Raw genomic sequence first — 26,367 nt, forward strand, 5'->3', positions numbered from 1 at the left:
CGTCTCCCCTGTCTGCTGCCTTTCTGAAAATAGGACTCAACCGTGAAGTTATAGCAGATGACTTGCCTCATCCTTTTGGCTTAACTCAGTACCAAGATTACATCTACTGGACGGACTGGAGCCGACGCAGCATTGAGCGTGCCAACAAAACCAGTGGCCAAAACCGCACCATCATTCAAGGCCACTTGGATTATGTGATGGACATCCTCGTGTTTCACTCCTCACGGCAGGCAGGATGGAACGAGTGTGCTTCCAGCAACGGGCACTGCTCCCACCTCTGCTTGGCCGTGCCAGTTGGAGGTTTCGTTTGTGGATGCCCTGCCCACTACTCTCTGAATGCTGACAACAGGACTTGCAGTGGTAAGCTGCATTGCCCCCTCAACGCAAACTAAAGTTAGAGAAGGAAGCAGACTTTTGAAAACACTGTAGTTCATATTCTTTCTAAAAGGAGAAGTTGTCAAAGTCCAGAGTTGATCATTTGTTTGTATAAAAGGGAAGGACTAAAAGTGAAAAAGTGCAAGTTTTTGTTACTTTTGTTCAGTGATAACTGGTTGATGTTATGGAAAAATTGATATTATAGGAAAAGTAAGTATTTTATCCTTGGGGATTAAATATGAATAGCAAAATTTGCATAGCTTCTTTGAGAGAACATGCATGTACGCTAGACATAATTCATATTTATTCACGGTGAAGGAAGGAAAGAACAGTACAAATAGTACAGCAAAGAGACTCTGCAAAATATAATCTCCTTGTCCTTTGAAATTCGCAGAATAGGCGAAAGATGAAAAATGTAAGTGTGCAAGAGGCCAGGCTTATGAGTAAATGTAGCCAGTATGAAACAATAGTAAGTAGATGGGGAGGCAAGCCAGAGAGCACAGGCTCTGAACGCAGTGAGTGGTTGCCACCTTATTCTAGCTTACGGTAGCAGGTCGTCTCATCTAGCCATGAATCTGGGTTCACACGCACAAAGAGACACACACACACACTCTGCTTGGAACACCAGGACACAGTGTATAACAAAACATTGTTGGCTTGGGGAATCCTGATTTATGACTCACATGTATGTGAACGTTCTTTTGGATACATAAGAACAAATTAGAAACTGATAGATATGATAAAGAAATAGAGAATTAGATCAGGAAAAGTAGATTTGTAGGAGAAAGGTAGGGTATGATTCACTATGTTAGAAGGTAACAATTGCTGTAGGATATTGGATATAATGAATGACTGAAATTACTTTATTCTGTGCCTGAAAGTATAGGAGGTCACATAGGCAAGGATTTAGTGTGTTCTCACACAAGGCTTAGTTCTGAAAAAGGAAGAACATCAGTTTATAGTTGAATGATTTGGAGTCTCTGTCACACATTAGTTTGTGTTTTGCTAAAGCAAGTCAGATTTTTTTTTTTAATGGTTTTTTTTTTTATTTAATTTTATTTTTAAACTTTACATAATTGTATTAGTTTGTATCAGATTTTTTTAAATTTAAATTTATTTATTTTAATTGGAGGCTAATTACTTTACAATATTGTATTGGTTTTGCCATACATCAACATGAATTTTAGTCAGGTTTTTATTGATTTTCCTATGGGAGATAGAAACATTAAATAGGTAATTAGAGTAATCTCTAGCTCAGAGAAAAAGAAATGAAGTTAGGGGCATAAATTTTAGAAATGCCAGCATGTATTTAAAATGGGCACTTAGGGAGAAGGTGTATATCTGGCGGTCAGCAAACTTTTTCTTTAATGAGCCAGAGAGAATATGTAGGCTTCATGAAGCCTGTAGTCTCTCACACACCTCTTCAGCCCTGTCCACTGCGATGTGAAAGCAGCCACAGATGATGTGTTTTTAAAATTGGATCATTTCTGATAAACTTTTATAAAAACAGGCAGCAGGCCAGATTTACCTTGTGGGCTGTAGTTTGCCAGTTCCTGGTCTGGAGAAAAGAAGGGGTCTGGTAACCTCAGGAGCTGTGCTTGTGGAAGGGAAGTTCTCAGTAGACATTGTAGAGCAGCAGCCAGAGAGGCCAAAGGATACGACCCAGAAGGCAGGAGAAAAGATTGTTTCAGAGTAGGACTGTGTTGTGATTGCTGCTGAGAGGTTGAGTAAGGTGAGGCCTAAAATATCCACTGGATATTCAGGTGAGATGGTTGTTAATAATCCTGAAAGAACATAATTTCAGGAAAGTAACAGTGAAAGATGGAAATAGATCAACAAGTGAATGGAGCACAGAAAGGGGATAATAGTGTGTGTGTGTCATGTAGACTTTTTTTTAAAGGAGTTTGACTTTGGAAGGAGAAAATAGGGGTAGGAAGTGATGGAGGATGGAGATAGAAGAATATGGAAGGGCCTTTCGAGGTCATTGTTTGGGATGTTTATACCAGTGTGTTCTAGTTGGTAAATGAAGGTTATGAGAAATCACTGCTGAGTATCCCTAGTGTCTGTCTTGGGCTGTTTCTGAGATGATTAGCAGTGTTTCCAGAGGCTTCCTGTCCATGTATTTTTTTTGTAACGTGTATTATTTAATATTTGTGCAGAGATGTATTAAATCCCAAAGGAGATTACAAGAGAAGTTTAACACAAAGTACTTGCCCTCAGAAAGTTTTCTAACGTTGTGTTGTTTACTCCTGGACCTGTGTTTCAAAAGCTAAATCAGATCTTGGCCTTTCTCTGCTCAAAATCTCCTATTTCACGGGGAGTGAAAACCTCGTTCTAATGACCTACAAGTTCCTGCACGATCTGTTCCTTCATAGCCTCCCCACTCCCTTGCTTCTCTGACTTCAGCTTTTACTGTTCTCTCTTTCTCTCCATGGCAGCTACACTAGCCTCAGTGCTCTTTTCACATGTGCCAGTTACTCCTACTTCAGGACTGTGGTACTGTGTAGTTCCTCTACTTGGAATGTTTTCCTGCAAATATTTGCATGCATATACTTCACTTCCATGTCTTGACTTAATCATGACCTCCCCAGAGAGACCTAATCTGCCCTATTTAAAGTTGCAAGTCCTCCTTCCACCCTATCTTGCGTTGCCAGTGCCCCTTACCTACAATTCTTCTTTTGCCCATGACTCTTAATCACTCTCCGGTATACTGTGTAACTCATTACTTATATACTATAGCATCTTTATTATGTTTATTACTTACTGTCTGTTTATTGAAATGTAAACTCCAGGAAGCAATTTTTTTTTCCTGTTTTTTAACTGATGTATATCTAAGGTGCCTAAAATAGTTTTCGGCAAACAGTAGTCATTCAAGAAGTCATTTTCAGTAGAAGAATGAAGAAGCAAGACAGGATTTGGAAAAACAGGTGCTTTTCCATTCAGCAGCTTTGTGACCTGGGAACAATTTTTTAACCTTTCTTTAAAAATTAGTTAACTATTGTTTGCTCACCTGTAAAGTGGAATAATTTGGGGGACTAGAAGACATCTGGTATGATGTGTGGCATGCTGGAGGTTCTAAGTAAATGCTTGTTTCTTTTTTTCCCCTAGTTCTTGGAAATAATTTTGTTTCCTTTCAAAATCATGGCTACAGGGCTCTCCTTAATGATGTCATCTCATGCTTTGTCTTCATTTGTTTACTCATGTATTCTTTCAGTGAATATTTACCGAACAGCTAATCCACACTGGGCATTATATGAGCCAATGAAGAATGTATTGCTGAATGAAACAGACATTAATCCCTGCCGTTGTGGAGGTTGTGTTCCATCGGGATAGATAATGAACTAAATAAGTAAACTATATCATGAGGTAGATGGAGATGAGTGTTATGGAGAAAATTATGAGCAGGAAAGGGTGAATAGGAGGATCTTGATGTTAAATAGGATCATGAGAGAAGTCCTGGCATAAAAGTGACACTGTGTCAGGAACTGAGGGAGGTGAGGAAATGAGCTGTGCTGGCTCTCTGGGAGAAGACCTGTCAAGCAGAGGGGAACAGCAAATACAGAGGCCCTGCGGGGAACATGTCTGGCATGTTGGAGAAACACCTGGGGGCCAGTGTCTCTGGAACAGAGTGTAAAGAGATTAAGTCAGAGAGGAAGCAGGAGGCCACATTGTATAATGCTGTGTTCAGTACTGAAGCAGTTGGCCTCTGTGGCAGCTTTGTGCAGATTGAGAAAAGGTGTTTCCTCTGGGCACATGGAGCTGCACAGGTGCTTGACTTGGCTACCCAAGTGTGGCCTGGACTTCAGTCCCTACTCGAGGCCTTTGGCACAGCTCAGAGATGGCACAGTCCAACATGGTGGGCTTGGGCTTTTCACTTACAATGTTCTTATACCAGAGTGGTACCTTTCTTTAAGCTTTGGGTGAACACTTGTGTCTTCGGAGGAGAGCGGAAAAGCTCCTGCCTGCATACACCTTCTCCTCCAGCTTCTGCATGTGGGAGTGCAACGCTGAGACAGCCCGACAGGACCGTTTTGAAAGCCTTCTGCAAGAGACGAGGGAGTGGTGGTTAGAGGTGATATAAATTAGCATGGGTTTAGGCTTACAAAACTGAATATCCTTTGTCCCTTTTGTAAATAAGTCAAAACGTCAGCTTTCTCCTGGAACTATTTAGCCAACTGTAATTAATGTCACCCATAGACTTTTTGAAATGAGTATTTATTTGGAGCCATATTTGGCTTTGTCATCATCTATGTTTCACCTAATCGTGAAAGCTTATTAAAGATTAAAATTTGACTCAAAGAAAGAAAAAAACAGTACAAAGTGAAACATAACTAGGAGCCTAATATATATTTGATTAATTATTTCCCAGGCAGGAAAATTTGGCAGCTAAAACTATGGGGTCTTCTGAGTTTCATTGTATGTCTTAATATGCTATTTTGTTGGAAGCTTACTATTCAGGACCTCTTTTTTTTTTTTTTTCTATTTTCTTGATTTATAAGGAAGTAGTACTGCCAAAAAGTAATTCTTTTTTTTTTTTAATGGGAGACTTGTTACCTACTCTGTTGTGACATGTATTTTTACTACTTAAGGTGTTGGTTCTACTAAAATTGCTGAAAGTTGTTAAATCAGTGTGCTGTGGACTCTACACAATGAAGAGTTCAGTGGGGTCACTGAAATATTTTCTAAATCTTCTGAGCTAGGTGTGGACTTTCAGCCAGTGGGGAACTTAAAGCATAATTTCAGGGTTGTGAATACCAAGTTTCTTTGTGAGAAGCAATGATTTCTTCAAGATTTAAGCTGATATACATTTGGGTGTAGGTGTAACATCAACCAGGGAACCACAAGTAAGGGCACTGTGAAGACTGGGGTTTAGAGGGAGATAAAGCAAGGAGTTCTGTTTTGGCCATTTATGTTTATATCCCTGATAAGGACAAAATTCTGCTGGATGAGGTGATGACTGAGCAACAAGAGAAGAGAGTATAATTTGGGGATTTTTACATTTCTTTTAATGAAGATTTTTAAAAAGACTGTTAGACTTTGAAGTTTTGGTAGCTTTGTCAGATGGTGTTCTTTTCTGGATACTCTCCTCCATTAAAGATGACTGCATAGTAATCAGAGGCCTAGTCCCTGGGACAGGGAAGTGTTGTCTCGGCTGCATTCCCTGTTTTGTAGACTTCAGGCATCAACTAGTGTGTGACTTTTTTTTTTTTTTAATGGTTCTCTCTCCTTGCAACCATTACATCCCCACAATGTAAAACAAAGCCTATATTTCTACAACCCACGAGGGTTTGTTTCATTCCTACTAACATCACATTTATTGTTGCGACTACTGATAATAAGAAGCAATAGCTATTTTTACTTGACATTTATATAATGCCTTATAGTTTTTTTGTTCAGGTATTGTACAATTGGGGCTTCCCTGGTGGCTCAGTAGTAAAGAATCCTACTGCCAATGCTGGAGATGTGGGTCTAATCCCTGGATGAGGAAGATCCTCTGGAGAAGGAAATTGCAACCCACTCCAGTATTCTTGCCTGGAGAATCCCATGGAGAGGAGCCTGGCGGGCTATAGTCCTTGAGGTTGTAAAAGAGGCATGACTTCGTGACTAAACAACAACATTGTACAATTGACATAATACCTTACCTTTTAATTTTTACTTATGTTATAAAAGTCTTATAGCAACTCAGTGAGCAGGACAGCATAACTATAAACTTCTAGTTGAGTCAATTTCAATCCAAAGAGGTTGAAGGCTGTAGTTAAGATCAAGTGACTAAATTATGTGAGAACTGAGACTAAAACCACTCTTGAAGTCTCTTTTCTGACCTATGGAGACCCAGACTTCCTTTCACCCACAAGAATAGATGAGGGAGGAGTTAGGATTATTTACTTGGTAGGCAGGGGAATTTTGTTTGTCAAATGCTTCATTGAAATCAGGTGTCCTGTGCTGATGCCACTGTGGACATCGGACAGAGAAAAACTGGCTAGTTGGCTGTGTCATGGCATAAATTCATAACTGGTTTAGTAACCAGAGTGTGATCAGTGTTTCCTCTAAGAGTTCTGAAGGCATTCCAAAGGGCTTTGTCTCATACAAGTCTTCAACATACATGTCTGTTTTTTATGAGATACAGACAACAGGCCAATCAAATCTTTGAGTGATCTGAGACTTAGGATAACTGTTTCATATTTGCTTTTTTCTCTCTTTAAGCTCCAACTACTTTCCTGCTCTTCAGTCAGAAGAGTGCCATCAACCGCATGGTGATTGATGAACAGCAGAGCCCTGACATCATCCTTCCCATCCACAGCCTTCGGAATGTCCGGGCCATTGACTATGACCCCCTGGACAAGCAACTCTATTGGATTGATTCACGACAAAACATGATCCGAAAAGCACAAGAAGATGGCAGCCAGGTAATCCAGGGCTCAGTTCAAAATCCAGTTCTTCTGTGTAGTTATTGGACCACCCAACCATCCTATCATGACTCTGCGTGCGCGCGCGTGTGTGTGTGTGTAAAACTGGAATTCTGAACCTGGCAGCACTTTTTCTCTCCTAAATGATCTTTGAGTAAACAGTTGTTTGCTAGTGCTATTGAAATGAAGATGGTATTGTATTAAAATAACTTCTGCTCATATATTAGAATGACTTTGTCAGTACACCCATATCCATTTATATTCCATTTTATATTTTGTTTCGTTTACATGGAGTGTTGGAAACTTTGAAAGCAAATAGACCCTTGGTTCTAATCTCAGCTCTGTCACTCACTAGGATTCTTACGAATCTTTAGGTGAAAGGAATATAAAGCACATAGCCTACTATGTATTACACAGTAGGTTCTCTATAAATAATAGTTCTTTTACTAGTAACTATTTAAAAGTTCCAGAGAATAGGAAACATAAAACACAATCTCAGTAAAATTAAAAGCATCTAAGATATGTTGTTATTAATCTAATGGTTTTTGGTTTTGTTTTTGTTTTGGTAAATATTACTTGGTGACTGTGGCATAGGAATGAAAATATTATCAACACATCTTATCTGTGCTTACATTCTAATCATGAGTCACACAACACTGTCCATAATTTGCTTTCTTTCTGTGTCCAAGCAGTATTACACCGGGATCACTATAAATAATTATTTGTCATCTTCCTTATAGCACTAATGTTGTTAGATTTTTAATGTATGAAAATTAGATTGCTAGTTTTTTGTTTTTAATATCTGATCTGACAAAAGAGCGAGGAGATAATGTATTTAGGTCTGCTGAGAGATAATTTAAGGTATAGTTATAGCTGTATATTACAGATGCAGTTTACACTGTATAGGTCAGGACTGATTGGCTGATAACCAGTTGATAGAAATTGTAACTGTTGTTATATAGCCAAAGATGTAGCAAATAAATCAGACAGCCTCATTAAGGAGTGTTACCTTGGAGATGCCGAGTAAATAAAATACCATTTATTCAGATAAAACAGATGAACAGTGTCTGTTTTTTGTTTTTTAATATTTTTGAGGGGGTAGATTTGCAGATTAGAGGACATGACTGATAGATGTGGTTTGTAGCCCTGACTAACTGCTGTTGTCTCTAGAGCAGAGATTCTCAACTTACACACTGTTGACATTTTTGGCTGGATAATTCTGTGTGGGGGAGGTCTGACCTATACATCACATTTTAGCAAGGCTAAAGAATGTTTAGTAAGGCTTCCCTGACAGCTCAGCAGGTAAAGAATCCACCCGCAGTGCAGGAGACACAGATTCCATCCCTGGGTCAGGTGGATCCCCTGATGAGGGAAATGGCAACCCATTCTAGTATTCTTGCCTGTAAAACCCCATGGGCTTGAGAAGCCTGGCGGGCTATAGTCCAAAAGGATTGCAAAGAGTTGGACATGACTGACTAGGCCCGCATGCACTGGCCTCTGCCCCTTTAAAAGCCAGTTATACTCCCATAGGTGTAACAGTCAGAAATGTCTCCAGACATTGACCAGTGTCTCTGGTAGGTGGTGGTTTAGTTGCAAAGTCGTGTCCGACTCTTGCGACCCCGTAGACTAGACTGTAGCCTGCCAGGCTCCTCTGTCCATGGGATTCTCCAGACAAGAATACTGGAGTGGGTCGCCATTTTCTTCTCCAGGGGTACTTACAAATGCAGAATTGCTCCTGGTTGAGCACCACTGCTTTAGAGCTATTTCTAGAGTGTTCTTCTAGCCACAGCTGTCTTGAGTTTATAGGAAGCAGCTGCCACCTTCTCACTCCCATGTCTCATTAATGCACTGTCATGTTCTTAGAGCAACTAAAACAGCCTCTGTCTCTCTTCTGCTTTGTGTCATAATAACCAAGGGAACATTTCAAATGCTCACTAAGAAATGTCCCTTGGTATGTAAGAGTTCCACTCAGGTATGTGACCACATGCGTGTAAGTATTGTGAGTAATCTCAGGGCTGTCTGGCTTGGAGTCTCATGTTCTGTGTATGTTTCTTTTTCCCTCCTTAGGGCTTTACTGTGGTTGTGAGCTCAGTTCCGAATCAAAACCTAGAAATCCAGCCCTATGACCTCAGCATTGATATTTATAGCCGCTACATCTATTGGACTTGCGAGGCCACCAATGTCATTAATGTAACGAGATTAGATGGGAGATCAATTGGAGTGGTGCTAAAGGGCGAGCAAGACAGACCTCGAGCCATTGTGGTAAACCCAGAAAAAGGGTATGTTACCAAGGGGGAATCTGAAACCCTCATCAGCCTTCCTATTTATCCCATTTATATTCTTGCTTTCTCTGTTTTTCTGCCTAGAATGTCTTTCATTAGGCACTGCTGCTTTATCTGTCATTTCTACCCATACCTCCAGAACTGTTGGAACTATGTCATCCTCCAATAATTTCCCCTTGATCTCCCCTGTGCTCCCCTCCCCCAAATGTGACGTCCTCCTCTCTTAGATGCCCATTAGTCTATATCTGTGCCTCTTTAGTCCTTTCCAGTTTACCTTATACTTGATTATTTCCAGGCTTATATTTTCTTGGCTTTAGGTTCCTTTATGATAAGAACTAGTATGTCTTTAATACAGAGCTTTGCATTCAATTAATAGTACTTAATTGACATGAATGAATGATAAGGAATTCAGCAAGGAAAGTAGCTTACTTCAGAAGAGTTACAGGAAAGAGATGAATTGAAGAAGTTAAATATAAGAAATAATTCACATACGACTTATTTTCAGTTATGAAATGGACTAGAAAAGAAATTTAAGTTTGTGTCCAAATCTGATTACTGCTGTTATCTTTTATTTATCGTATTATTCCAAAAGCATAAGTGTGCCTGTGTCTAACGTTTTGTTTTATTAATTCCTGAACGTTAACTCCCTAAGAACTTCTGTGCAACCTTTGTTACTATTTTTGAAATTAAGGAATGTATTCCATGATCTTTAAAAAATACTCTAAAACCTTAAAAACCTTAAAAAAAATGACTGCTTCCTTTTGTCTTAACAGAAATATTCTCATTTTGTGTGGTTTCTTACTTTAGTAAACTTAGAGTTTCCTCCTTTCTTTTCAGGTATATGTATTTTACCAATCTTCAGGAAAGGTCTCCCAAAATTGAACGAGCTGCTTTAGATGGAACAGAACGAGAGGTCCTCTTTTTCAGTGGTTTAAGTAAACCAGTTGCTTTAGCTCTTGATAGCAGATTGGGCAAACTCTTCTGGGCTGATTCAGATCTCCGACGAATTGAAAGCAGTGATCTTTCAGGTACCCAAGAAATATTATTTCTGTTTCAATAATTGAGATGATTCACTGATAGCATTTGTATTTTCCTTCCGTTGTACACATTTCTTTACAGTTTTATTCGCTAAGAGTAGTCAGCAGCAAGTTGGTTGGGAAGCACTTTTTCTTTAACCATCAACATGCTTACTCCATCTGTTATCTAATAACTTGCCAATTTTCTTGATTTGGGCTCTGTAAATAGTATGTTTCTAATGCATCTCTTCTCTTTTTCTAATTCTTCCACTCTACTTTTCTTCTCATCATCTCTGGCCTGAATTTTAGCCTATGATTAGTCTCCTCCCTGTTGATTTTTCCTCCCTGGAAGTTTACACACTGTTCCTAAATTAATTTTCCAAAGCCTGGTTTCTAATTATGTCACTGCCATACTGAAAAAACCCTCCAGGGTAGTCTCATAACCCAAAGAAAAAAGTCTGGTTGAATGCATAAGTTGGTATTTGTCTTTCACAAACTCATCATAAATGCAAATGATCTTAACATTCCTGATGTGTTTTAATGAAATTAAATAATTTGTTGGTCTTCAAATGTACTTTTTCATTTCTCTGCGACCCTCTGTTTATAATCACAGTTGTTCGCATACCCCCAGTTTCTGAAGTCCAAATACTCTGTGTGGCCTTACTGGTGATCAAGGAAATGAAATTAAAATAATACACTATAGGAGAGCCATAAAATATAAAGTTGATTATTCCCAGCATTGGCCAGAAAGGTAACAGCTGGCAAGCTCTCATATACTTTTGTGAAGTGAAATTGGTAGAACCTTTTCAGAGGGAAATGTGCTGGTGAATTTCCATTTCACAGAGCTGTTTTACAGACATACTGAACCAGTTGTACAGGGGTATGTGCTGAGCATTCTTTGTAATATGTACACAGAAATACATCTGAGTATATTAAATGTGTGAAATATTAGTCATTCAATAGATGAGATGTGTAGTGACATAGAAGGATGATTTTTTAAAATTAAGTGTGTAATAATGTTATTAAGATTTAGTTTTATTTAAAATTTAAAACTATATTATATATGTGTATATATACACACACACACAGACACACACACACACACACACACACACACACAGACATATATATATGCACACACTATATACTATATATACTGGCAGATTGCCTCCAAAAATGCAATATATCCTATACACAGAGAGACATACATGTATATATATACACATACATTACACATATAATATATGTATATACTATTAATAAACATGTGTGTTTGTGTATTCCCTGAAAAATATGCAAGCAAATATATCTTGAGAAAGGTTTAAAAGTTGAGCATGCTAATATGTTAAGAGTATTTCTGTATCATTTAAAGTTTTATATATTGCAGTGTATTTGTAATTTTTCAAAAACTAAACAAGTTCTCTTTTCAGGTTCAAAAGACTCCTTTCCATTATGTCTTCTTTGATTCCAAACTGTCAGGCACACACCTTGCACAGTATATTCTTTAACTGATCACCTGTGTCTCTTATATCCCATCTCATTTGTTTAATAGTTACTTATATACATGTTTTAGCCCTTACTAATAAGTCAGTGGATTTTTTTCCCCTACTGTCCTTTTCTCTTTTTTCTTCATTTAGGATTTTTTTTTTTTCAAATAGAGGTGATGCATGTTCTTTAGACAGTTTAGAAAATAAAAAAGAAGAAAATCCAAAACACTGTCATTATTGATACTGATACTTGAATGAATTAGCTTTCTTTTTTTCTATATATTTTTTTGTTAGTTCCTCCACTCTTTTATTATGACATGGTTCTAACATACAGAAAGTACAGAATTTCTGCCATCCAACTTAGTCAAACCTTAGTGTTTGGCCATATTTGCTTTTGAACCTCCCTTCCTCCTCTCTTGAAAAAAGACATAGGGAGAATTTGAAGCTCTTGCGTCTCCTTCCCCAATTCTGTTTTCCTTCCTTTTTCTTAAGAGGCAGCTTCTGATATGTTTCTTTGTCATGCATGGTTTGCTCTGTGTGTGTGTATTTTTTTACTGTGTATACTGATACAAATTTAAGCCTTTTTACTTTGTAAACTTAATATAGTCTCATGTATTCTTTTGTCACTTGCCTTTTTCAAATATATCAGTTTTGAGATGATCCCTATTGATCCACAAATCTGTTAGTTATTTTGCTAAATAGTGGTTTTGTTGTATGATCATTCTACAGTTTCTCTATTTCTATTCTGCTATCTAAACTGCTGTTTCCCATTTTTTGCCATTAAAAGCAGTAGTCTAAACCTAGTAGTGGGATTGCCATGTAATGTGGTGTGTATATATTCAACTTGAATATATCTGTTCAGACTGCTCTCCAAAGTGATTGTATCAGTTTAAAATACCCTCCAGAAGTATATGAGTTTCTCCTTTAGTACTTGGTACTGTTAGACTTCTGAATTTTTACCAATCCAATAGTTTTAAAGGTATATCTGATTATTAATAAAATACAAACTTTTCTGTTTGATATTGAAATTATTTTATTGGTCACTCATGTTCTGTGAATTGCAGTTCTTAGTTTTTGCCCATTTTTCTATTACTGATTTCTAGAAATTCTTTATTCAGTGTATTAATGCATTATTAAGTTACATACATATTCAGGGAGAATTGTTATGGTTAAAGAATTCAATCTTTTCATTTATGACTGGTGTATCTTTCCATTTAAAAGTCGTCTGTAATAATTTTTGGTACGTCTTTATACTTGCCTCTATAGAGAAAGATATGTTTTATATAAATCTTTGCTTGTGATTTACCTTTTCACTCTCCCAGTAGTGTCTTTAGATGAAAAGAAGTCATATTTTTAGTGTTGCACAGCTTATTATTAATTTTTCCCTGTACAATTAGTGCCTTTTATGTTATGTTTAAGAAATCTTTGCCTACTGCTTAGTTACAAAGATATTTTCTTGTGTTTTTTCCTAACTTTTTTTTGTTTAACTTGTCTTATTTTAGATCTCTAATCCATTTTGGAATTTATTCTTGTGTATGATGTGAGACAGGGGTTTAATTTTGTTTTCCATGTGACTGACTCAGTACCATCTCTTTTGAGAAGACCATTCTTCCCCTACTCTTCTTTCCTGTTACTTTTGTTGTAAATAAAGTGATTATATTTGTATGAGTTTATTTCTGGACCCTAATGTTCCCTGGGTCACCTTGTCTTTGTATTGTCTTAATTTATAGCAGATTTATCTAGCAGTGTATGTCCTTAGTATTTCTTACCTTGATTAGTATTACCTTAATATTTCGTACCAAAGATTACCTTGGCAGTTGTTGACACTTTGCATTTCCATATACATTTTAGAATCAGCCTCTGAGTTTCCACCAAAAACAAAAACACCTAGTAGAATTCTGAGTGGCCTTGCTTTAAGATTATAGCAATTTAGGAAAAATTGTTATCTTTATAATATTAGTCTTCTAAACCATGAACATGGTATATCCCTCCATATATTTAAAACTTTAATTTCCCTTAGTGTTTTGTAATTTTCTCTATCGAGGTTGCCTGTCTTTCATTGGAGTTATTCTTTGGCATTTAATGCTTTTGAATGCTAGTGGTAAAGAATATTCTAAATATTTAATATTTCATTTTCTGGCTGTGGCTGGAATACAGAAATACAGTTTTCCTTTTCCTCTCTTACCCTAGAGCATTGAGTTTGTTCCCAACCATCTTGCTAAATTATTAATAGAATTTTCTGTGTTATGGAATCATTTGTCTACAAATGAAGAAAGTTTTTTTCTTTTTCAGTCCTTTTTTCCTTGTGGCCTTACTACATTGACTGGGGATCACTCCCCGGCCCCCCCTCCAATACAATATTGAACAAAATAATAGAATCCCTAGGTATTTTTGTTTCATTTTGTATTTGCTTTCCATGATTTGAGGAGAAAGCATCCAACACTTCATGATTAGGTTTTTGCTAAGATTTTTCTGTAGGTAACTTTTAAAAATCAGATTAAGGAAGTTCTGTTCTTGGCAGAGGAACCAGAGATCAAATTGCCAACGTCTGTTGGATCATAGAAAAAACTCAAGAGAGTTCCAAAAAAACATCGCTTTATTGACTACACCAAAGTCTGTAACTGTGAATCACAACAAACTGGAAAATTTTTCAAGAGATGGAAATACCAGACCACTTACCTGCCTCCTAAGAAATCTGTATGCAGGTCAAGAAGCAACAGTTAGAACTGGACATGGAACAACAGACTGGTTCCAAATTGGGAAAGGAGTACGTCAAGACTGTATATTGTCACCCTGTTTATTTAATTTATATGCAGAGTACATCATGTGAAATGCCGGGCTGGATGAACCACAGGCTGGAATCAAGATTGCCAGGAGAAATATCAATAGCCTCAGAGATGCAGATGACACCCCTTATGCCAGAAAGTGAAGAGGAACTGAAGAGCCTCTTGATGAAAGTGAAAGAGGAGAGTGAAAAAGTTGGCTTAAAGCTCAACATTCAGAGAACTAAGATCATGGCATCTGGTCCCATCACTTCATGGCAAATAGATGGGGAAACAGTGACAGACTATTTTCTTGGACTCCAAAATCACTGCAGATGGTGACTGCAGCCATGAAAGATGCTTACTCCTTGGAAGAAAAGCTATGACCAACCTAGACAACTTACTCTGGTCAAAGCTATGATTTTTCCAGTAGTCATGTATGGATGTGAAAGTTTGACTCTAAAGAAAGCTGAGCGCTGAAGAATTGATACTTTTAAACTATAGTATTGGAGAAGACTCTGGAGAGTCCCTTGGACTGCAAGGAGATCCAACCAGTCCATCCTAAAGAAAATCAGTCCTGAATATTCATTGGAAGGACTGATGCTGAAGCTGAAACTTCAATAATTTGGCCACCTGATGCGAAGAGCTGACTCTTTGGAAAAGACCCTGATGCTTGGAAAGATTGAAGGCAAGAAGGGCATGACAGAGGATGAGATGGTTGGATGGCATCCCTGACTATGGACATGAGTTTGAGCAAGCTCCGGGAGTTGGTGATGGAGAGGGAAGCCTGACATGCTGTAGTCCATGGGGTTGCAAAGAGTTGGACACAACTGAGCGACTGAACTGAACTCTTGTTAGTTTTGTAGAATAAATCAAACTTGGTCTGATACATTATCCTTTTTTTATATTGCTGAATTTGATTTGGTTTTGTTTAAGATGTTTACATTTGTGTTCATGAGAAAGATTACCCCATGATTTTCCTTTCTTACTAATATAATGCACTTGTTGGAGTTTTGCCATCAAGGTTACATTGGCCTCATAAAAAGAAACATTTCCTTTTTTCCTGTTTTCTGAAAAAGGTTGATTTAATGTTGGTAGGGTTTTCTTCTTTTTTTTTTTTTTAACCCCTTTTATATAGTCACAGATGAGCCTATACTTTTGTCATGGGTTATCTTTCTACCTGGAGTCTTTTATGCTAGAGTAGATTTAGTATATGCTTTAGTCTGTTGAATAAGTATGTTTTTTCATTGCTGGTTCTGGTGTTTTTTATCTGCTTTCAGAGTAGATCTTGGATCCTCCAGCAACACTGTTGACCTCTCCTCATTTTCCCCAGTTGTTCAGTTGAGGCCATCCTTACACTACCAACAACTCATCTTTTTTTTTTTTTTCTAAATGATTCTGCTGCTGTTTTAAATTTAATTTTAATTTTTATTAAAATAATACATGTAAATGTGGAAATCAAGTGATTCCACTTGACTTGTAATAAAATCCAAGTTTACTGCTCTGCTCCTTCTTCCTGTTAGTCCTACTCTTAGAGGCATCTCTGATGGTTTAATCAAGAGTCATTTTAAAATATCTGATTTAAAACAGCTGCTTCTTGATGTTTAAATTTTAGACATCACAATTTGACTTTTTTTGGTGGAAGATGAGGATTTGTTGTCTTAAACCATATATCACTAAAATACCCATATGAACTTTTCTATCATCCACCCAGCTAAAAAATTATCCCATTCAACTTTAAAACTATGATTTTTTTAAAAAAATTAAATCATAATTTCAAGCTCATAATTATTTGTTATTTATGGGTATGGAAATATAGCCATCACCTTCATTTCTTTCTGCAGCTTTTTTCCTCTCTGAAATTATTCTTGTCTAATTTAAATATTGTTTCATTATATGCAGATGCAGCAACGAGTCCATCTTCTTCTTCTTCTTCTTTTTTTTTTTTTTTCTGTTTCACTGAAGACATACCTCTTTATCATTCTGTTTCAGTCAGTCTGGATTGGCTTGCTCTAGGCCAGCCTCCTTTCACTGTTATCCTGGGGATATACTTGCTAGTCTTTGTGCTGAACCTGCTGTTTCCTAGTTTCTTTTTCTTTGGTTCATTCCTTTTCCCTGAGAGATTGCATACTCTACTAGCTACTTGAAAAGAGGTTCATAGGAAATTAATATTCTAGATCTGTTGCTTGTCTCTTATCCAGCTTGTAAATTTTATATTGCTTTTCTACTCTTATGTCCTATTTTTCCTTATGCCTACTTATGCCTTAATTGTTCACTGTCATTTTAGTAGATTTTTAGGAGGGCGCGTAAGTAGACTTGTATTTAACTCTCCTTGGATCTGAGTGTTGACTTAGTGCTGTCTCATATGTATGTCTCCACCTTTCTCCATTGATTAAGCCTAGCTTTATGCTTGGCTCTTTCCTGGAACTTCCCCTGATATTTCCAGAGTATTAAGCTAGTATCTTTCTTTGATTGAACTCATCAATGAACAACCAGGGAAAAGTTCTGTAGATATTTGAAGGATGACTAGGAGGAAGAGGGAACGAATGGATGTATGTTTTCTATTTGAATGAGGGAGAAGCAACTGGGGTGGTGAGGAGTGGGGCACAGATTTCAGCATATGGTGTGAAAAAACTTTCTCATAGTTCATTAACAGAATTGGTTGCCTTTCCAGAATCTGGCTGGCTTTGTGTCTGGGGTATTTTAGAAATACTTATTTTGAGGCGAAGCTTGAACCAGGTAATGTATGAGTCTTTTCCAGTGTTCTGAGTGGCTGAGTGAGTGAGGCTGTTGTTCTCCACAGATGCCTTGAGTGTGCTCAGCAGGTGTGGGTGGCCAACAACACAAAGTGCTCTGCCCACCATCACTGCTTCATATAGAGAAGCATTGTTTTGTATGTTTTATGTATTAGAAATCCTCATAAGATTTAACTGGAAAAAAATGGACTGGTTTAAAAAATTTTTTTTGGAAATGGCTCTAAAGTTCTTTTCTACATTTCTGTGAACTCAGTATTTAGTGTGTATTGGACACTTATTTGCTCTTGATTGCATTTAAATGTCTAGTCTGTTATCTGGTATGTATATATCTTTTCTTCTGAGAAAAATTTTTAAGTTTTCTGCTGAAGAGCTTATATTTTCCTTCTCAGTACTTCCAGAATCTTAACGGGTTTTCAGTCAATAGCTGTTGAATGTATGACTTGACCACATGAATCATTTCTGTTGAACATTCTCCTTTCCAAGGGGCCAACCGAATAGTATTAGAAGACACCAACATTCTACAGCCTGTGGGACTGACTGTGTTTGAAAACTGGCTGTACTGGATCGATAAGCAGCAGCAAATGATTGAAAAAATTGACATGACAGGTCGAGAGGGTAGAACCAAAGTCCAGGCTCGAATTGCCCAGCTTAGTGACATTCACGCGGTAAAGGAGCTGAATCTTCAGGAATATAGTAAGTGCTGATGATGTATTGCTAGTCCCAAGATTCATGTTTGTTATTAGAAGGGACAAAAATTAAGATGTTGTGTGTCTTCTATTTTAAGATTTTCATACACTTGTAGTTTTGCCATTTTTAAAAAGTCTTCATGTCTTTAAAACCTTAGACTCGCCTGGAAATTTTTTCATATTAAACTTGTTTTCCCTATAAAACAAGAGTTAGAGAAAGAAACGGTGTGTCTCATTTTCAAAAATCTCCCCACCCAGGAACAGCAAGGACTTGCTTTTCATGTTTTCTCTTTCTCTCCTTCAACGTTTCAAGAATACTGGTGTAAAGCCTGTATTAATATTTCTTTTGTTTCACGTACATCCCCATGGTTTCAACAGAAGCAGAAGTTAACATTTATATAATGATGAATATAGTTATGAAAATAAACCTATTCTTTGGCAAAAACAAAACAAACTAAAAATTAGTGTATAAACTTAGAGAAGACTATGCTTAATAAGTGCTTGCTTTTTCCCCTTTTGGTTAAGTTTTTCAATTCACAGCTTAGGAAAGTGGCCATAAATTATTGAAAACTTAAAAATGACTAGTCATCTTGGCTTAGTTAATATGTGTTCATATAATACTATTAACTCTATTAATATAGTATTAATATTAGAGTTAGTATTAATATTTTAGTTAGTATCAACATTATTAATAAGTTAACATTAACAGTAATTAATACTATTAACTCTATTAATACTGTTATATCTCTCATCAGATGTACCCTCCCAGCAATCACTACTGTAGGTCTTACACAGTTATATCAGGAATGCAGATGTGAAAATGGAGGACTAGTGAGAGAAGTATTCACTCCTGAACTTCTCAGCACAATGTTTTCCAGTCAAATTGGAGTATTTAAGAAGGAAACAGGAATGAGAACACCATAGCTTGTTCAAGTCTCTATTGTGTTGTCACTGTTCATGAACTTAGAAGTTAATCAGAGGTATTTGAGATTTAATAGTTAGAATTGTCATTCTATGTTATGATGTGTAATTCATGCTGAGTGTTTAATAGAAATAAGGTAGAGATGATGTAATGGCTAAGTATTCAGTTGATACATGAGCTTTTTATGGCAGAAAATCTATGGATGTTTTCAGAATTTCAGGGGGAGTATCTTTTTTATAGGTCAACACTTAAATATGGTTTATATTTAGAAAAACTTTATTTTTCAAATAAAGTTTCTAAAAACATTAAAGAAAAGGAGATTGTTTATCAAGAGTCTCTTGGAATTAAAAGGTTGAAAAACACTGCTGTACAGGTTGTAGATTCTGACACGAGGACTGATGTCTGCTTTGGGACATCTCTGTAGTGTGACACCTCTGCTCGTTTGTGCATAGCTGACTCTCTCCATCTGTCAACACACCCTGAAGCAGGACTGATGTGTTACTGACAGAGTCAGATAATAAACGGGTGGCCACATTTGATGTTGGTATTCTGGGATGATAGCTGTCAAGTTGCTTTTGACGTGAGCTAAGTAGAAAAGTCAAAGCAATGATTTCATTAAATATAACTTATGAGGCAGACTTTGAAATGTGCCTGACAGTGTATTTATTTAGTTAACCCAAGTAGGAAGAAATCAGACGTTTGTAATATTGCAAGTTCTTTTGCGGTTGACCAAGCAAATAATTTTGATGGTCTCTGAGTGGTTGAATTCATGTGAACTTGTTTTTTCTTCTAACAGCTCTTAATTTTTAGCAGACTCCTCCTTAGAATACACTTTTTGAGCAAAATCACCATGTCTCTCAGAAAGATAGAATTTCTGAGTTAAAAAATCTTTAGAAGAATTTTTATATTTTAAACAGAATAAGATCCAGGTTTTAGCATTCTCCCCAGCAATTTTTTTTACTCTGAATAATCAGCTTTTCTTACTCACAAAAATTAACATGAGCTGTACAATTACCTTACTTTAAATACTTTAAAATATTTTATGTATAAATATGTAAAGACAGTGGCTATATAAATACTTTGTGTCTTAAATTGTCCTTGTTTTCTTGTAGATTGTGTAGAGATGGTGTGAGTAATTATATTCAGTGGAAATAAAGTCCAAAGGAATTTTGAATTTGATTTTCTTGTTAACTCATAAATAATTGATTTTGGCTGGGCCTTTCTTACTCCCTCCCTCCCTTGCTATTCATTTCCCTTTCTTTTTTCTCTCTCTCATTCTCTTCTCTTTCCTCTTTTCTTGCAGGACAGCACCCTTGTGCTCAGGATAATGGTGGCTGTTCACATATCTGTCTTGTAAAGGGAGATGGTACTACAAGGTGTTCTTGCCCCATGCACTTGGTTCTTCTTCAGGATGAGCTATTATGTGGAGGTAAATACGTTGTTATTTTCTTCTAAAAGTGTAATTCCAGTCACATGTTCCAAAACTTAGTCTAGCATTCTTTGACAGTGAAATTGCTTTCTCCTAACTTGATTGGTCCCTTGTATTTCATACATCTGCACTATCCTAGGCTTTGGGGTATTCTAAGATAAAATTCATCATGACAAGAGATAGGTGTAACCTGACCCTGGGCCTAAGGCAGAAGAGCCCTTTTGGGGGGAAACTCGTAACTGTAAATGAGTGTATTTCTTAATAACAGAGTAGTTTTTGCTCCCTCAAAGGGTAACAAGAATTAATTCCACCTCCTGTAATCTTAATCTGCTGAATTCTGTCAGTTTATGTGTCATTGTTGCGAATGTCTCCAGTGAAAAGAACACTCTTCTGTTTGGATCTATCAGCAGTTGCCTGCTGTTTCTCTTACTTATCTAGCCAATAAAAAAAGAAAAAAAATTTTTTTAAGGTATCACTGGGGCCAAGACGGGCAGGTCATGGTGAGAGGTCTGACAGAATGTGGTCCACTGGAGAAGGGAATGGCAAACCACTTCAGTGTTCTTGCCTTGAGAACCCCATGAACAGTACAAAAAGGCAAAAAGATAGGACACTGAAAGATGAACTCCCCAGGTGATTAGGTGCCCAATATGCTATTGGAGATCAGTGGAGAAATAATTCCAGAAAGAATGAAGTGATGGAGCCAAAGCAAAACAGCACCCAGTTGTAGATGTGACTGGTGATAGAAGCAAGGTCCGATGCTGTAAAGAGCAATATTGCACAGGAACCTGGAATGTCAGGTCCATGAATCAAGGCAAATTGGAAGTGGTCAAACAGGAGATGGCAAGAGTGAACGTCGACATTCTAGGGATCAGCGAACTGAAGTGGACTGGAATGGGTGAATTTAACTCAGATGACCATTATATCTACTAGTGCGGGCAGGAATCACTTAGAAGAAATGGAGTAGCCATCATGGTCAACAAAAGAGTCCAAAATGCAGTACTTGGATGCGGTCTCAAAAACAACAGGATGATTTCTGTTCATTTCCAAGGCAAACCATTCAATATCACGGTAATCCAAGTCTGTGCCCCAAACAGTAACGCTAAAGAAGCTAAAGTTGAACGGTTCTATGAAGACCTACAAGACCTTTAAGAACTAACACCCAAAAAAGATGTCCTTTTCATTATAGGGGACTGGAATGCAAAAGTAGGAAGTCAAGAAACACCTGGAATAACAGGCAAATTTGGCCTTGGAATACAGAATGAAGCAGGGCAAAGGCTAATAGAGTTTTGCCGAGAGAACGCACTGATCATAGCAAACACCCTCTTCCAACAACAAAGGCTCTACACATGGACATCACCAGATGGACAACACCGGAATCAGATTGATTATATTCTTTGCAGCCAAAGATGGAGAAGCTCGATACAGTCAGCAGAAACAAGACCGGGAGCTGACTGTGGCTCAGATCATGAGCTCCTTATTGCCAAATTCAGACTGAAATTGAAGAAAGTAGGGAAAACCAGTAGACCATTCAGGTATGACCTAAATCAAATCCCTTATGATTATACAGTGGAAGTGAGAAATAGATTTAAGGGACTAGATCTGATAGAGTGCCTGATGAACTGTGGATGGAGGTTCGTGACATTGTACAGGAGACAGGGATCAAGACCATCCCCATGGAAAAGAAGTGCAAAAAAGCAAAATGGCTGTCTGGGGAGGCCTTACAAATAGCTATGAAAAGAAGAGAAGCGAAAAGCAAAGGAGAAAAGGAAAGATATGAGCATCTGAATGCAGAGTTCCAAAGAGTAGCAAGAAGAGATAAGAAAGCCTTCCTCAGCGATCAATGCAAAGAAATGGAGGAAAACAACAGAATGGGAACGACTAGAGATCTCTTCAAGAAAATCAGAGATACCAAGGGAACATTTCATGCAAAGATGGGCTCGATAAAGGACAGAAATGGTATGGACCTAACAGAAGCAGAAGATATTAAGAAGAGGTGGCAAGAATACACAGAAGAACTGTACAAAAAAGATCTTCACGACCCAGATAATCACGATGGTGTCATCACTCACCTAGAGGCAGACATCCTGGAATGTGAAGTCAAGTGGGCCTTAGAAAGCATCACTGCGAACAAAGCTAGTGGAGATGATGGAATTCCAGTTGAGCTATTTCACATCCTGAAAGATGATGCTGTGAAAGTGCTGCACTCAATATGCCAGCCAATTTGGAAAACTCAGCAGTGGCCACAGGACTGAAAAAGGTCAGTTTTCATTTCAATCCCAAAGAAAGGCAATGCCAAAGAATGTCCAAACTACCGCACGATTGCACTCATCTCACACGCTAGTAAAGTAATGCTCAAAATTCTCCAAGCCAGGCTTCAGCAATACGTGAACCGTGAACTTCCAGATGTTCAAGCTGGTTTTAGAAAAGGCAGAGGAACCAGAGATCAAATTGCCAACATCCGCTGGATCATGGAAAAAGCAAGAGAGTTCCAGAAAAACATCTATTTCTGCTTTATTGACTATGCCAAAGCCTTTGACTGTGTGGATCACAATAAACTGTGGAAAATTCTTCAAGAGATGGGAATACCAGACTACCTGACCTGCCTCTTGAGAAAACTATATGCAGGTCAGAAAGCAACAGTTAGAACTGGACATGGAACAACAGACTGGTTTCAAATAGGAAAAGGAGTACATCAAGGCTACATATTGTCACCCTGCTTATTTAACTTCTATTCAGAGTACATCATGAGAAACGCTGGGCTGGAAGAAGCACAAGCTGGAATCAAGATTGCCAGGAGAAATATCAATAACCTCAGATATGCAGATGACACCACCCTTACAGCAGAAAGTGAAGAGGAACTAAAGAGCCTCTTGATGAAGGTGAAAGTGGAGAGTGAAAAAGTTGGCTTAAAGCTCAACATTCAGAAAACGAAGATCATGGCATCTGGTCCCATCACTTCATGGGAAATAGATGGGGAAACAGTGGAAACAGTGTCAGACTTTATTTTTGGAGGGCTTCAAAATCACTGCAGATGGTGAGTGACTGCAGCCATGAAATTAAAAGACGCTTACTCCTTGGAAGGAAAGTTATGACCAACCTAGATAGCATATTCAAAAGCAGAGACATTACTTTGCCAACAAAGATCCATCTAGTCAAGGCTATGGTTTTTCCGGTGGTCATGTATGGATGTGAGAGTTGGACTGTGAAGAAAGCTGATGGCCAAAGAATTGATGCTTTTGAACTGTGGTGCTGGAGAAGACTCTTGAGAGTCCCTTGGACTGCAAGGAGATCCAATCAGTCCATTCTAAAGGAGATGAGTCCTGGGTGTTATTTGGAAGGAATGATGCTGAAGCTGAGGCTCCAGTACTTTGGCCACCTCAGTACTTTGGCAAAGAGTTGACTCATTGGAAAGTACTCTGATGCTGGGAGGGATTGGGGGCAGCAGGAGAAGGGGACGACAGAGGATGAGATGCCTGGATGGCATCACCGACTCGATGGGTTTGGGTAAACTCTGGGAGTTGGTGATGGACAGGGAGGCTTGGCGTGCTGCGATTCATGGGGTCGCAAAGAGTCAGACACGACTGAGCAACTGAACTGAACTGAATAGTAGTAATGTTGTAGTGAAATTGGTTCAGTTACTCATAGGACCACAGCAAAGGTGTATCCTTTTGTTAAAGCATAGTATGGTAGCATCAAATGCATTATAATATTTATTCCCTTAATTTAGAAATTCTCCTGCTGGTGATAATTCTATTTGAATTCAACCAAAGGAAAAGGACTGTTTTCTACAGTGGCGGGAATTTAAAAACAATTTCTAATGATAGGAAAATGATGTAATAAAATAACTGAGCTTATGTAGCTGTTAAAAATTATGATCGTAAACTGATGTAAAAATGTAGCCCAAAGTTGGCGCAAGTGGAAAAAAATATTAAAATGGTGTTTTATTGTGTCATGAAAACTACATAAAAAATAAATCTCTGAAAAAAAGATTGAAAGGGTTTACACTCAAATATGAAAATTATTGATAAGATGGTATTATAAGAATATTCTTCTAACTTTCAAGTTTTTAAAAAAAAAATAACATGTAGTGAGTAGTAGCTATGAGGATCTCTGTCTGGATCGCGGGAGACGTGAAGATCTTTGACACAGAGAATGCAGTTTAGTTGGGGAGATCAGCTTTGTGCACAGGGAAAGTTAAGCTCTGGTTCTTGAAATATCTGTCCCCAGAATAGCAGGTATTACGCAATGATGTAAATATATTTAATGCACTGATCTGTACATTTAAAAATGGTTAAAATGGTGAACTTGTTACATGTATTTTGTGTGTGCTTAGTTGCTCAGTTGTGTTCAACTCTTTATGACCCTTTGGATTGTAGCCTGCCAGGCTCCACGTCCATGAGATTTTTTTTCAAGCAAGAATACTGGGGTGGGTAGCCATTTCCTCCTCCAGAGGATCTTCCTGATCCAGGGATCAAACCCTGGTCTCCTGTATTGCAGGCAGATTCTTTACCTGCTGAGCCATAAGGGAAGCCCCCAAAATGGAATCTATTTGCGTAAAGTGTGTTTTAGTTGCTGAGTTGTGTCCAACTCTTTCTGACCCCAAGGACTGTAGACCACCAGGCTCCTCTGTCCATGGGATTTCCCAGGCAAGAATACTGGAGAGGGTAGCCATTCCCTTCTCCGGGGATCTTCCTGACCCAGGGATTGAACCTGGTTCTTCCGCCTTGCTGGCAGATTCTTTACCATGTGATGCCACAGGGCCATAATTTAAAAAAGAAAAAAAAAGAAAAAAGCAAGTGTTTCCATGTCAGAATGCTAGATTATTGCTCCAGTAAGGCAAATCTTAGAAAAATACGCCTTTATGTAGACACAGATAAAACTGAATCAATGATATCACCTTTCATTTAGAAAATGTCTTTTAAAAGACCAATATTTTTTTTCTTCATATTTAGTGATTGTTTTTAATGTATGTATTAACTGAATAGTCAGTGTACTTTAACAGATGTGTAAAGTGGTGTTACCAGCACCCGTTTCAAGTGAAGTAAAGTAAAAGTCACTCAGTCATGTCTGACTCTTTGCAACTCCATGGACTGTACAAGTCCATTGAATTCTCCAGGCCAGGATACTGGAGCGGGTAACCTATCCCTTCTCCAATGGATCTTCCCGAACCAGGAATCAAATTAAGGTCTCCTGCATTGCAGGCAGATTCTCTACCAACTGAGCTCTCAGGGAAGCCCACCCAGATCAAAACATACAGTATTGTCATTAAGAATAGTTCCCTGCGTCTTGGCAGCCAGTTCTCTTCCTGGAGTAGTTTTCATCTCCATGGTTTAGCTTTACTTATTTTTGAACATAATTTACATAAGGAATCATGATGTATGTACTCTATGTCTGGATTCTCTTGCTTACTGTGATATTTTGAGATTCATCTTTATAGTGAGTGGAGTGCCACAGTCTGTGGTTTTCTTTTTGTTGCTGTATAGTGTGTTTCATTGTATCAATACAAATAAGCCATAGTTTTATTATTCTTGTGTTCAGGGACATATTAATTGTTTTCAGTTTTTATTATTAAGAGTGAAACTGCAGTGAATTGTCAATTCAATAAATCTTGAATTTATATATAAGATTTTTCTTGTGATTTAATGTAGATTTTACATGCATGCATGCATGCCTCAGTCTTGTCTGACTCTTTGCAACCCCATGAATTGGGTAGCCTGCTAGGTTCCTCTGTCTGGGATTCTCCAGGCAAGAATACTGGAGTGGGTTGCCATGCCCTCCTCCAGGGGAACTTACTGACCCAGGGATCAGACCTACATCTCTTATGCCTCCTGCATTGGCAGACAGGTTCTTAACCACTAATTCCACCTGGGAAGCTCAGATTTTACAGTGGAGGCAAATGAAATACACAATCTGAATTTCTCTGCTTGCCCTTCTCAAGATGTGTTTTCATTTGAGCCTGTGTTACCTCCCCATCATCTCATTTTGTACTTCTGCCAGTCTGAATGTGTTTTCAAACTGGTCTCACCATATTTTTACATTTTAAAAAATTTTTGAGGAGAGCTTTTGTTTGTGTAGATTTTGTATATCTAATCTATGTTTACTGTGGTAGGATTTGAAACCAAGAACTTTAAAAAATACTTGTTAAAAATATTAATAAAGCATTACATGTTCTCAAGTTAAAACTCTTAAGAAAATTGATGGTATTTTCTAAAGCAAAATAATTTTAGTGAGAAATATAGCATTGT

General features: G+C 37.8%; 1 protein-coding gene across 4 annotated transcripts in view; it reads left to right on the top strand.

Moving 5' to 3' along the window:
* The window catches only part of LRP6 (LDL receptor related protein 6), a 179,188-nt gene that overhangs the window by 132,979 nt on the left and 19,842 nt on the right, over positions 1-26,367 (top strand). For all 4 annotated transcript variants that reach the window (XM_061417824.1, XM_061417826.1, XM_061417825.1 and 1 more), the window contains 6 exons: positions 34-360; positions 6,580-6,782; positions 8,850-9,061; positions 9,902-10,092; positions 17,569-17,778; positions 19,997-20,122. In XM_061417824.1, the coding sequence (XP_061273808.1) occupies positions 34-360; positions 6,580-6,782; positions 8,850-9,061; positions 9,902-10,092; positions 17,569-17,778; positions 19,997-20,122 (1,269 nt within the window). The remainder of the gene's footprint in view (positions 1-33; positions 361-6,579; positions 6,783-8,849; positions 9,062-9,901; positions 10,093-17,568; positions 17,779-19,996; positions 20,123-26,367) is intronic.

This window comes from Bos javanicus, chromosome 5 (genome assembly GCF_032452875.1).
Source record: "Bos javanicus breed banteng chromosome 5, ARS-OSU_banteng_1.0, whole genome shotgun sequence".
NCBI lineage: Eukaryota > Metazoa > Chordata > Mammalia > Artiodactyla > Bovidae > Bos > Bos javanicus.